The sequence below is a fragment of the Puma concolor genome, chromosome B4, assembly GCF_028749965.1.
Source record: "Puma concolor isolate L17-30 chromosome B4, mPumCon1.1.hap2, whole genome shotgun sequence".
NCBI lineage: Eukaryota > Metazoa > Chordata > Mammalia > Carnivora > Felidae > Puma > Puma concolor.
In genome coordinates, this window is record NC_141673.1 from 9,168,685 (window position 1) to 9,180,747 (window position 12,063).

The 12,063-nt window shown below is 57.5% G+C and overlaps 1 protein-coding gene across 3 annotated transcripts in view; it reads right to left on the reverse strand.

Annotated features, from left to right (window-relative positions):
* Positions 1-12,063, reverse strand: part of CACNA1I (calcium voltage-gated channel subunit alpha1 I) — a 116,135-nt gene that overhangs the window by 52,120 nt on the left and 51,952 nt on the right. For all 3 annotated transcript variants that reach the window (XM_086712218.1, XM_086712217.1, XM_086712216.1), the window contains one exon: positions 1,540-1,699. In XM_086712218.1, the coding sequence (XP_086568344.1) occupies positions 1,540-1,699 (160 nt within the window). The remainder of the gene's footprint in view (positions 1-1,539; positions 1,700-12,063) is intronic.

Sequence of the window (12,063 nt, forward strand, 5' to 3'; positions counted from 1 at the left end):
GCACCTCATCATTGTTAACCAGGTAAATACACCAGTCTAGAGACACCCAACAACCAAGTAAGTGAACTCACCAGTGTAATTTCAGGAGGAAATCAAGCAGGCTAATGCAACAGAGTGTCTGGGAGTAAGGGGGTGGTGAGGGAAGGCCTCCAGCAGGTGGTGACCTTGGGGCTGAGGCGGGACAATGAGGAGGAGGCCACGGAATGACCTAAGGAAAGACCCGTGTGGGACAGAGGGGTCTGGAACTGTCCTGAACCCCCAAAGCTGAGAGCTCATACCCACACACCTCCATCTTTGAAGACCAGCCCAGGAGAAGTGGGTGCCCCCCGCTTCCTGCTGCTGTGGGGCCCACCTCTTCCAAGTGACTGACACAAGAGTAGGCCCCCACATGCCCACGGGATCCTTCCCACAAGGGTGCCCCTTCTCTGGTCCCCGTGGCAATGGGGCAATGGGAGGGTGAACCGGTCGCCTCCCCCATCCTCACCCCGGCTCTCAGGGTTAGCTTCCTCTCTACAATTGACAGGACATGTGAGAGAAAGCTGAGCCCACCCTGGAGGGCGTCCCAAGCCTCCCGCAGTCGTCCTCCGTCCACGAGAGCCCCTTGGTGGAGGCACCTGTGACCAGTTCCCCAAGGGCAGGAACTCTGCCTTCTGTTGTGTCCTGAGCACTAAGCACGGGCTTGGCAAGAGCTGACACTTGAGTGCTGCTCTCGAGCGAGAGGCTGGTTCGGTCCCTCCAGGGCCTGGCACAGGGCAGGAGCCCGCCGAGGCGCAACAGCGTGTCAGCATCCTCCCGTCCAGACGCATCCATGCGGGTACGCACGCCCAAACACGTCGCTCCTCCCTCACCGCGGAAATTCCACAGATGTCAACTCTCCCAGGCAACTCAACCCGACTCCTCCAAGAGCCAGAGCTGGACTTCTGTTGAGCGGCTTTCGACAATCACCTCTCTGGGGTGGGGAGCCCACCCACCCGCTTATCAAGGCAAACGGGCCGACTGTGAGTTGACCTTTCCTGGATGACTGGGAGTCACCAAGAGGGATGTCTGTGCTGGAATTGGGCCAGGTTCGGTGTCTGCCTTTGAGGGTTCTTATTCCTTCTTATGCCTTATTATTCCGTGTTGGCATCACGTCTGCTTGGGTCTCAGCTGTCCTTTTCCCTCCTGTTGGAGCCCACAGTTTGCCGCTTCCACTCTGCTGGCCCCATTCCCAATTACCGAGTAAGTTAAAACTGTGTATGAAGTAAGAGTCACTAGGAGCTGAATTCGCACCTGAGGGCCTATTTGAGCCCGGGACTCTGTGATACCCATTTTGAGAGCTCAGTGGCCTTTTGTGCTCCTTTTAGTGTTCAGCCACTCACGGGAGACCCACCACCAGCACACCTGAGCACATTCCTTGGCTTCTCTCCACTCCTGGGAGTAAGGGTTGGGACCAGGTGCTCCATGGGGAGACCCTCCCCGTCCTAAAACATCCAGCACCCCTGCCGCCCCAGGCAAAGCTGGCTGGCTGGCAGCCACCCGGGTGGTGGGGGCGGCACTCACATGGTGAAGTTCTCCTCCAGGAAGCAGCGGTTACGCAGCAGGCCCGCCCAGAGCTGCACGCCGATGATGCCGAAGATGAAGAAGACGAAGAAGCAGAGCAGGAGGACATTCCCCAGCATGGGCAGCGTGTCCAGGAGCAGGTTCACCAAGATCCGCATACCTGTGAGTGGGGGAGGGTAGAGAGACTGTCAGCCTTGGGAGCAGAGGTCCCAGGAGGACAGAGAGAGAGCAGGGTTAGAGAAACAGAGACAAGGGCATGGAGAGGAGAGGTGGGGACACGCGGGCAGGGGCTCCTTGGGGCTCCCAGCCTGCTCAGGGGCCATTAAGCAGACCTTCTCCTTGATGTCTGCCCCTCTGCCCAGAGGCCGCAGAAATGGCTCTGGGCCCCACCACTCTTTCACCAGATTCCGGATGAAAAAGCAGGTGTTTATGGGACACTGTTTATGTGCCAAACTCTCTTCTGGGTAATGCAAAAATGTGATGTCCTTCAGAGACCTTGAGCCAGTCCCTTCCCCTCTTAGAAGAGAAGGTCCTCAGCAAAGGGGCCCAAGAAGACAGCAGCCACCCTGCAAAGGTTCCCCAGCTCAAGAGCCGCACCCAACTCTCCTGACGCTCCCACCCCACAGAGCAAATGGGGGAACGCACTCCACTTCCAGCCCCATCCCACTCTTACCACCCTTCACATCTACTTCCCTATCCTTCCCTTCGGCCCCCCCTGCCCTGGGCTGACCCATCCACATGCCCTCTCCCTTTCCACAGGCTCAGTCCCAACCCCTGGCACCCCCCACCCCTCCATCTGCCCCCTTGACTCCACGAATGGAGCTCTGGACACCCCAGTCAATGCAGAATCCACAGGAGCACAAACCCCAGGCAGATGGGTCACCTCCCTGGTTTGGCCCAGCCACCTTTCCCAGCCCTAAGAAAACATCCCCACTCCCCCACTCTAGTCCCCATGGTTTGCCTGGGCTGCCGTGGAGATCACATGACATGGGCCTGACCAATCAGCACATCCCGTTCCTCTAGCCCCAGTGATTGGTCCAGAATAGGCATGTGACCCCAGCCAGGACCAATGAGGGTCAACCCTGAGACTTCAGCTGGAACTACAGGGGGAAATGCTCTCTTTGTGCAGAGGTTGCCAGCTGGGCAGACTTAAGGCCGGAGCTGCTGGGCCCATCTTGCCTCAGCAGGGCAGCACCTGCCTACAATTGAAGCCAGCCCAGGAAAAACAGAGCCCAGGACACAACAGGGACAATTCTTGACAACAGCCTGGAAGGACTGCAGGAGGTGAACCTTATGAAATTGCTGTAAAATGTGCAGGTACAATACCATGAATTTTTCTTGGGAGAAGATCCACACCAGTGTCTGTGGTCCCAAAGAGGGTCAGGAGTGATGGGTCACTCTTGAGTACATACCTTCCAAGCTCCTGTGAGATCTGACTCTACCTACCTCTCTAGCTTCAGATCTCTCTCTCTCTCTCTCTCTCTCTCTCTCTCTCTCTCTCTCTCACACACACACACACACACACACACACACACACACACACACCCTCTCACCAATTTGCATCCTATGGTTAGCAGTGCCAAATTATTTGAAGTTCCCTAAACATATTATGGGATTTCACACCTCCATGCTTTTACTCATGCTTTCTGGAACACTCTTCCATCTCTCTTATGCCTGGTGAATCCCTATTCAACCACCACAGCCCAGCTGAAGCTCTATTTTCCCTCTGTAAAGACTTCCCCTATTCCATCCCAGGTAGAGTCCATCCCTCTCTCTTCTGCTCTGGGCAATCTCACCACCTCTGACCTAGGGTGACTTGCACAGTTGTGCAAGTTGCATACCACACAATCTTGGAGGCCCCATTCACTACGTAGCCTTCTAGCGCTAGTGTATTATTATTTGTTTACCCCTTCCTCTTCCACTGGGCTGTAAGCTCCTGGGAGCAGGACCTGTGTCCAGTCAGCATTCTCAGAACCCAGCAGTTCCTAGCCCAGAACAAAGCCTCAGCCAACATTTGTTGAATACGTGATGAGTCATGAGGAAAGAATGGAAGATTGGAGAAGGGAGGATGAAAAGATGGTGACAAGGAGAACAGTGGCCCTATTCAGATTTTTATTTATTCCAGGGGTGATGCTAAGGTGGTTGTTAACGAGGGTAGTTATTTCAGATTTGCATCACGAGCTCTGTGTGGAGTGATTTCCAATCAATAATTAATGCCTGCCCCGTCCTCCCTCCCCACAAAACTAGGTCAGCCTCCTCCCGGAGAAGGCAGTGGGTCTCCCTGGCAGGCTGCTGCCTCCAGTTGAGAGCAGGCCAGGGTGACTGAGGGCTAAATACCCCACCCCTACCCTCACCCTCAATAGGGATAGCCCAGGGAGTGTTGGGAAGGGAAACAAGGAAATAGACCAAGCACCCTTGCGATCCATCCAAATCCGGGCACCTTCCTGGAGGGACTGACTTGAGCTGGGCCCTGCAGGATGACAGGAGCTTGTGGCAAACGCACAAAGGTATGACCGTTCAGAGAGCGCATCGAGGCCATGCTTGGGAGTGGCCGCAAAGCGGGATCTAAGGAGCGAGGGGCCCTGGGCTAGGGGACTGGTCAGGGAAGGCCATGAGCAGATTCTAAGCAGGCCAAGCCCTTGGACAGGGCAGTTCTAGAGGATGGGACAGCGGCAGGACGCAACCAGCCATGTGAGAAGGGGTTGGGTCAGAAAGGCCTTGAGGGAGCAGGTGGCTCTGAGCCACCCCAGCCTGACTGCTCCATGGCTGCCCCCCCCCCACCCCCCAGCCTTTGTTGCTCGATTAATTACATTTCCCTTGTTCTCCAGGATATTGAAATTCTGAAAGGCTCCTCAAAACCTGCCTGGCTGGCTTCCCTGAAGGGCAGCCCGTCTGTCCCCCTTCCCCTCCTCCCTCTGCCAAGCCAGGCCCCAGCTCACTCCACAGCCCTCCCTTGGGCCCAGGGAGTCCCAGGGCCACTGAGCCAAGGCATAATTAGCTAATTAGGGACTCAGAACGAATCCATCTTTCCGTGCCAGGGAAAAGGGGCCACAGGATTAGGGAGTCAGGGAGGACCCCGCGAGACCCCAGCTAACCCTCCTTTTATGCCTGCAGTCAAGTAATTAGCTAAGGCACGTCGTCGGATGGTTCCTCTCTGCCCTCAGTTCCCCCGGCACTGGGCTCAGGAGGTGGAGGCAGAGAGGAGAGGCAGAGAAAGAAATGGAGACAGAGGACAGAGATGGAGAGAAAGACCAAGAAAGGCAAAGACAGAGATGTCTGCCTCAGACCATCCTTCCTACTCAAGTCGAAGCACACCTATCCCCAGCCCAGCCCTCCTCCTCCAGGCGGTCTCTGATTTCCACCCCACACCAGTGAAGCCTTCCTGCCTCCAGTTCCCCCAGGTGTTCACTCACCATCGCTCAAGACGAACTTTTCTGGTTTTGCTTTCTTAGTGTGATGTCTCGGGCCTTCAGCCTGGGGTAGAGGCCAGGACCAGACTCCCTGGCAACCCCATGAGTGTGGCTGAAGACCCTGCTTCCCCAGGCGAGAGGGGAAAGAGGACCCCAGAGTCCCCAGGACATCCAGTGCTTTGGTGAGTGCCCAGAGCACCAGCCCAGGACGGGACGCCTGGGTGCCTCTCCTGGTGGGGCAGCCCTGAGGCCGGCCTTGCCCCCGCAGGGCCCCAGTGGCCTCATCTACAGAAGACAGTGGTTCCCATCCGGTCAGCCTCTCGAGGCTGGGACAGGACCTCAGAGGACGAGCCCCCAGAGCCAGAAGCTGCCAGCAGTCCTTCCACCCCCGTGGGGAAGGTACAAATTCTTAGCCCATCCCCAAGCCCCTACGCACAGGCCCCAGCCTGTCTCCCCAGCCGCACCTCCCTCTGCCCACCACCCCACATCTAACCCTGCGGCTCCAGCCGGACTGGCAGACGCCCCCAGCATCCCTACTCTTCACCCTCACACACACACTGCCCCCACCGACAGCACCCTCCCCCATCACCACCTCCAGGATTCCTATTACTATTACCCTGTGGGGGGGGGGGTGCAATGCTAGGTCCACTCCCCAGGACAGCAGCACCCCATGCCGGTGTGACCTAGCCAGGCTGACCCCCTTCCAGCCCCCCGGAAAGCCCTCACACACACTCACAAGGCCATCTCCCCTCCTTTCTTAGACCTCAGCTGACTGGTCCTCTTTTCTGGCCCCTGGGCTGGGCTGGTAGCCCTGCAGTGAGCTGCCCACTGCCCTGCCCTCCCTCCATCGCAGCACTTATTACGCTGTCGGCCCTCGTCAGTTCATGGCTCTGCCCAAACTGACCGCATCCTAAGCAGGAGGCCCAGAAGGGGTGTTCCGCCTCCTCCGATCTAGCCCGGGGCCTGGCAGAGTGGCCCCCGAGGATGGCCACGAAGGAGTGACGGATGGGTGGATGGATCCATTCGACCAATATTTAGTGAGGACCTACTACGTGCCAGGCGCTGTTCTAGGTTCTAGGGGTGCATCGGTTAAAACAAACAAATGAATAAACGGACCAAATCCCCTGCTCCCAGGAGGTGGACATTCTAGATACGGGTAGGGAGAGACCAAACCACACACATACTAAATAAATAAGTACATCTCCTCATTTGTTGGATGGTGTTACGAAAACAGCAAGTGGAGGAACGGAAAGGGACGGGGGGGGGGGGGGGGGGGCGCCAGGCTGGGCCAGGGGTAGGACAGGTATAACCTGGGGGCCCGAAAGGCCTCGCTCGCAAGACGATACAGGGCACAGACTCACAGGAGGTAAGGGAGTCAGCTGCGTGCCCCTCTGGGAAGAGCTCTCTAGGCAGGTGGAACAGCCAGGGCAAAGACCCAGAGGTGGGGATGAATCAAGGAACACCCACCCAGGAGGCCAGCATGGCCGGAGGGAAGCGAATGAGAGGTGGCGGAAATGGGACTGCCCCGCAGGTGTGAGAACTCCGGCCCCTGTTCCACTGAGCGTCACGCGCAGAAGACAGACGTAGCTGAGGAGGGTTTGAAAGATCACCCCAGCTGCGGGGGCAGGTGGACTATGGCCGGCCGGGGTGGGAGAAGGCGACCCATAAGCAGACAGCCTGCAGGATGGTGTATAATCGCCCACATGTGACCCCCGGCCTGTGCACACACAGCTCAGGAAGGGGGGCCAGGCCTGTGGGCTCGGTGGCCATATGGCTGCTGCCTCCTGAGGACAGCCCTGCCCTCCCCTGGAACAGAAATGGGGAGCTCTGGGTGGGGGCTGGGGGAGGGGCAAGAGAGCTGTGGCCCTGCTCGTGCCCTCCCTGCCAGGCTTCCTGCGTGACTCTCGGGGGCACTGAGCCTCCCGTCCATCTGTTCCCATCCCGCCCGGCCTCGCCAGGCCATCGCTCACCTGCCCCTCTGATAATCCACATCTGGCTGGGTCCAGATGACGATGACAGCGGAGGTAGGGGACGTGGCTAAACTCTGGAGCTATTTTGAAGGTCAAGCGATTGATGGGATGTTGGCAGGGGTTGGAGGAAGAGAGGAGGCAGGGCATCTCCAAGGTCTGCAGTCTGAGGACAGAGCCACAGAGCAGCCGTCGCGGGGGACAGGACTCCTTTTGGATACGTGGAGTTTGGAGCGCCTGGTACACGTCCATGTGAAGCCATTTCATAGGCTCGTGGGGCCTGGTGTTCAGGGGAGAGGAATGTAGCCTACAAGTATCATGTGGGTGCATCAGGGTAGAGAGAGTCTCTGGATGGCATTTAAAGTTGGGAGCTGGATGGGGCGCCTGGGTGGCTCAGTCGGTTAAGCGTCCGACTTCGGCTCAGGTCATGATCTCGCGGTCTGTGAGTTCGAGCCCCGCGTCGGGCTCTGTGCTGATGGAGCCTGCTTCAGATTCTGTGTCTCCCTCTCTCTCTGACCCTCCCCCATTCATGCTCTGTCTCTCTCTGTCTCAGAAATAAATAAACGTTAAATAAATAAATAAATAAATAAATAAATAAATAAATAAAGTTGGGAGCTAGAGGGAGACGGACAGTGGGCAAACTGATGGGAGCTGCTCAACCTTTTCACCGGACACCCCTAGACCAGACCCTCTGCTCAGGAGAAGCTGGGCAGCAGCCAGCCAAGAGGGGGCGGCAGCGGGGGACCTGGAAGGAGGTGGGGGGCGGGCTTCCTGAGACGCATCTCCCCTGGAGGTCCGGGGTGCTGTCTGCAGACAAGAGCTGTCAGCCCAGATTAGCGCAGCCACTCTGCCAGACCAGCTCAAGTAGAAAGAACCAGATCTGCGCCAGCCTCCACCAGGGGTGCAGCCCGCAGCCAGGAGAAAGGGTGCCAGGCTGAGGGCAAAGGGGGCCGAGGCTGTGGCTGGCCCAGGGGCGCCCCCCTCTCGGAGGCCTGGCTAGGTCAGGGGAGGGTGCTGAGCGAACGGGAGAGGCCGTCTGCTGTTCCTGCCATTGCCAAGGCCAACTAATCAGGGGCACAGTGGGTGCCAGGGAGGCCCAGCCGGGCAGCATACGGCCGTGCTGCTGAGGACACAGCTGCTGGCCCCAGTCCAACGGAGGAGGGGCCTGGGGGCTGATGAGGGGCCTCGGTGCCCCCTCCTGAGTTGGGAACAGATGCCAGCCAAGGAGCGTGCGCCCCTAACCCTCTATCCCCGTGCTCACGCCCCAGGGTGGTCCTAGCCCCTGTCCCACAGAAGGTCCCGGAACCCACCGTGGCCCAAAGAACTCCCACTCATTCTTCAAATGTCCTGTTCCCCTCTCCTCCATAAAACCTCCTCAAAGTAAATATTAGTGATCCTTCCCCTCAGTCCCTGCTGCCTCCAGTACAGCATGTGACCCACTGGCCCATAGGTCCTGGCTAGGGTATCTGCCTGCAGAGAATGGGCTGTGTCTACTCTCCATGGCCCCTTAGTGAATGCTACTTTGGATGAATGAATGAATGAATGAATGAATGAATGAATACATAGTAGCCCACTCCCTTGACCTGGTATCCTGTGCAAGAATTGCTCCCTCCTGATTTGTAGAGTAGAACTTGAACTTGATTGCAGGGGAGGGGCAGAACAGCTCTCACCCTGCCCCCACCCCCCTAGCATTTCCCCATTCACACACCTGGCGTCTCTTCCGTTCCCAAGTCAGGGTCTCACTAGGTGTTCTGGCCACATGTTTTCCCACCTACCTCCCTCTCTTCCAAGAAGGCAGCAGCCCTGGGGAAATCAGGCCCTGCACCCATCTCCCCTCCTCTCTCCCCACTCCTCCCCTCCCTACCTTCCCCCTGGGGGCTGCCAGGCCTTTCTCTGCAGGGTGGCTTGGGAGCCCCTGTGGGCACCAAGAACAGACAGCCCTGAAGTCCAAGGTGTGGCCTGGGGTGGAAGCCTCCTCCAGCTGCCCCCAAGACCCAAGGAAACACACACTTCAAGCGAAACTGCCCAGATTTTCACGCAAACTCTGTTTCAAAGTGAGTCTCCCAGCTTCCTTTCCGACAGATGCCCCGCAAGGCAGAATCCAAGAAGAAATCCCGGGGCCTCCTTCACCCATGCTCAGAATGGCTGGCCTAACCACAGCCCAGCCGGGCATGAACCTGGGCGGAAAGGGCCAGAGCAGGCCTGGGGTGAGGGGCACGGTGCCCAGCCGTGAATTCAGGGCCCCTCGGCCTGACGGGCAATTGAAAACGTGCCTGTAAGACCAGATCATTCGAACGCCTCTCATTCTGAAACCAGGGCTCTGAGGATCTCTGAAACCAAGAGTCTAGGATTCTGAGGAGTCTAAGATTCTCTATGATTCTCAGCAAGATTAATCCCACCAGGATCCCACGCAATCAGTATACGGCACGCGTACCTTACCAGGAGCCAGTGTTGTGCGGACATTTTGCTGCCCTGGTCTAGCAAGGGAGGGCTGGGACCCCATTTTATGGGTGGGGAAACTGAGGCCTGAGAGGCGGAGCCACTGCTCCAAGATCCCAGATGCAAACCCTAGTCTAACTGCTCTGGATGCTGTGATCTGTAGCCCCAACACTGGGACCCTCCTCCCTCTGTGCGAGAAGCTGGGATGGGCCGGTTCACTGGGCACCTGCTGTACTCCTGGGGTGCAGACTAACTCACGTGGAGGTGCTACGTGCATCCTCATTGTGCAGACAGGGGACCGGAGCAAGAGAGGAACCTTTCCCCAGGTCCCGAAGCTAATTAATGCAGGACCAAGCTTTGAAGACTGGCAGGAATGTTCTGTATGAACCGCTCTGCACCCCTGCCTCCTGCCTAGACTTGTCCCCATCAGGTCGCACAGAGCCCAGTGCCACAAGAGCTCTGTGCTCTTGACAGTGGAAGGTGTTCAGAAAGGGCCCCGAGGGCATCACTTCTGCTTTGACCCCGGATGTGGGCAGGGACTTTCCTGATGCCCTGCAGATGGTGTGGCTGTCTGGGATGCTACAAGTCACAGGGAGGAGAAGGCTGTAAAAAGGAGCCAAAAGCTCTGGGGTCGTGAGAACACAGGTTCAAGTCCGACCTCAGACCCCCCCTTCCCCCACCGCTATGTGGCCTTGGGCACTTTACTCAATCACTCTCTGCCTCGGTTTCCACATCTGTAAGTGGGCATCGTAATGGCACCAACATTACGAAAGAGCTGTTACGAAACAAGATGATACAGCCAGGCAAAGCACCGTGGCGAACTTGCCCGTTTCAGCCATTTATCATTATTAGTAAATCCCTAGAAGATGTGGAAAGCTCCCCTCCCGCCTTCCCCTGACACGCGGCCCCCTGCCCACCCAACATTTCCACCTTCTGCACGTGCAGGTCGGTCTGCCAAAAATGCCCTCTCCAACCCTCTGTGTGCTTGGTGATCATCTCCCCAAATCAGCCTCCACAAAGATGCCCTGATGCCCCCGCCCTGTCCTCAGTGTTCTAGTACCTTCTCACAAGAGTAACGCCTACTGACCACTTACTGCACCCAAAGTTCTATGCTAAGCTCTTTACACACATGATGGCATTTCATTCTTACAAAACCGTATAGAAATTGGTATTATTAACCCCATCTTACTGTTGGAAAATGGAGGCCTGGAGAGGAGCATGGGGGCCCAAGGCCCCACAATGGGCAAGTGGAAGGCCTGGGGCTAGAACCTGGGCCTGCACGTGTGGAGCAGAGCTTCAGCTCCTGGTCCCCCAGCTGGGACCTGTCGGTGGCCTCCCCCCCATAGCTCTGCCGGCCTTGCCTCCCTGTCTGTGGGCCCTGCCCTGGGAGCACATTTCCTGCCTCTCTGCATCACCGCCACCCCAGGCCCAGCCCAGAGGCCCCTGCACAGGGGTGGGTTATTGCTGAACCTGGGACTGTGAGCTGGGTGAGCTCTGAGGGTGGGCCGTGGCCCAGGCCAAGCTCAGTGTCCCCAGCAGCTGCCCACAAGCCTCCCGGCCTCCCTCGCACCCCTCTCCACAGCACAGGCTGGTCGACTCTAGATGTGGGCCAGCAACTCAGACTCAGTGGGCTCAGGGCCTAGCAGTGACTAGGCTGGTTTCTTACTGGAGAAAAAAAGGCACTTTTCATATTTAAATGGCATGGCGTGGCCAATGGGCTTTGGGAGGCACCACAACATGCTTAAGGGGTGTGCAGGCCTAAGGGGTGTGCAGGCCGAGTGAGGAGTGAGGCCCGGAGTGAGGCCTGGAGTTGCCTGATTGCCCGGATGGCGCACTTTTAGAGATGATCCAGCCCCATCTTGCCAAGGCCCAGAAAAGGATAGTGATTTATGAAAGCCACAGCAAGGAACCAGAACCCAGCCTCCTGACTCGCAATCTGGTGCTTTTCTCTCTCCTTCCCTCCCTCCCCAACCTTCTCCTCCATGCCCCGCTTCCCTTTAGCCATCAAAGGCAGAGCAGCGGCCTGGACCCAGACCTGTGGGGCCAGGTGGAGGGACCTATTTCACAAGGTTTGTAAAGAGCACCATGACTCCCAGGTGCCCCATCCGTCCTGGGCAAAGTCAAGAACTACACATTAATCCAGTCCCTCCTCTTGCTTTGTGCAAGAGTAGAGAAACTGAGGTCCAGAGACACGGGGGGGGGGGGGGGGGACTTCCCAGGTCACACAGCAGACTCCCGGCAGAGCCAACAACCAGCACCTGCATTCCCTGACAACCCAACTAAGTCCTCCTGGCGGATCATGCGGAGGCTTTTGCAGCCATTGCGGTCCTTTTTAAATTGCAAGTAGCCACCCGGCTCTCCACGGTTTTGCAATTAATAGCCCATAATTTCACTAGCGCCAACTCCCTAGGCTGCCACCTAGTGGCCAAGCTGAAAGCCACAGGCCATGGTTGAAAAGAGGGCGCCCCCGGGGGCCGAAAAAACTCTAAAGACAAACAGGAGGACTTGGAATGTTTCAGGGCAACATCTAGAGAAAAAGGAGGCAAGCAACCGAATCTCTCTAGAAGGCACTTGTAAGAACCTGTGCCACCCTCCCCATGCCACCCGTTCACTGGCGACTCGGGGCAGAGGGCAAAGCTGTCCCTCCTGTAAAGGAAGGGATGAACCACCCAACCCCGCTCTAACAGCCTGAGGCTCCTGTTAATTAA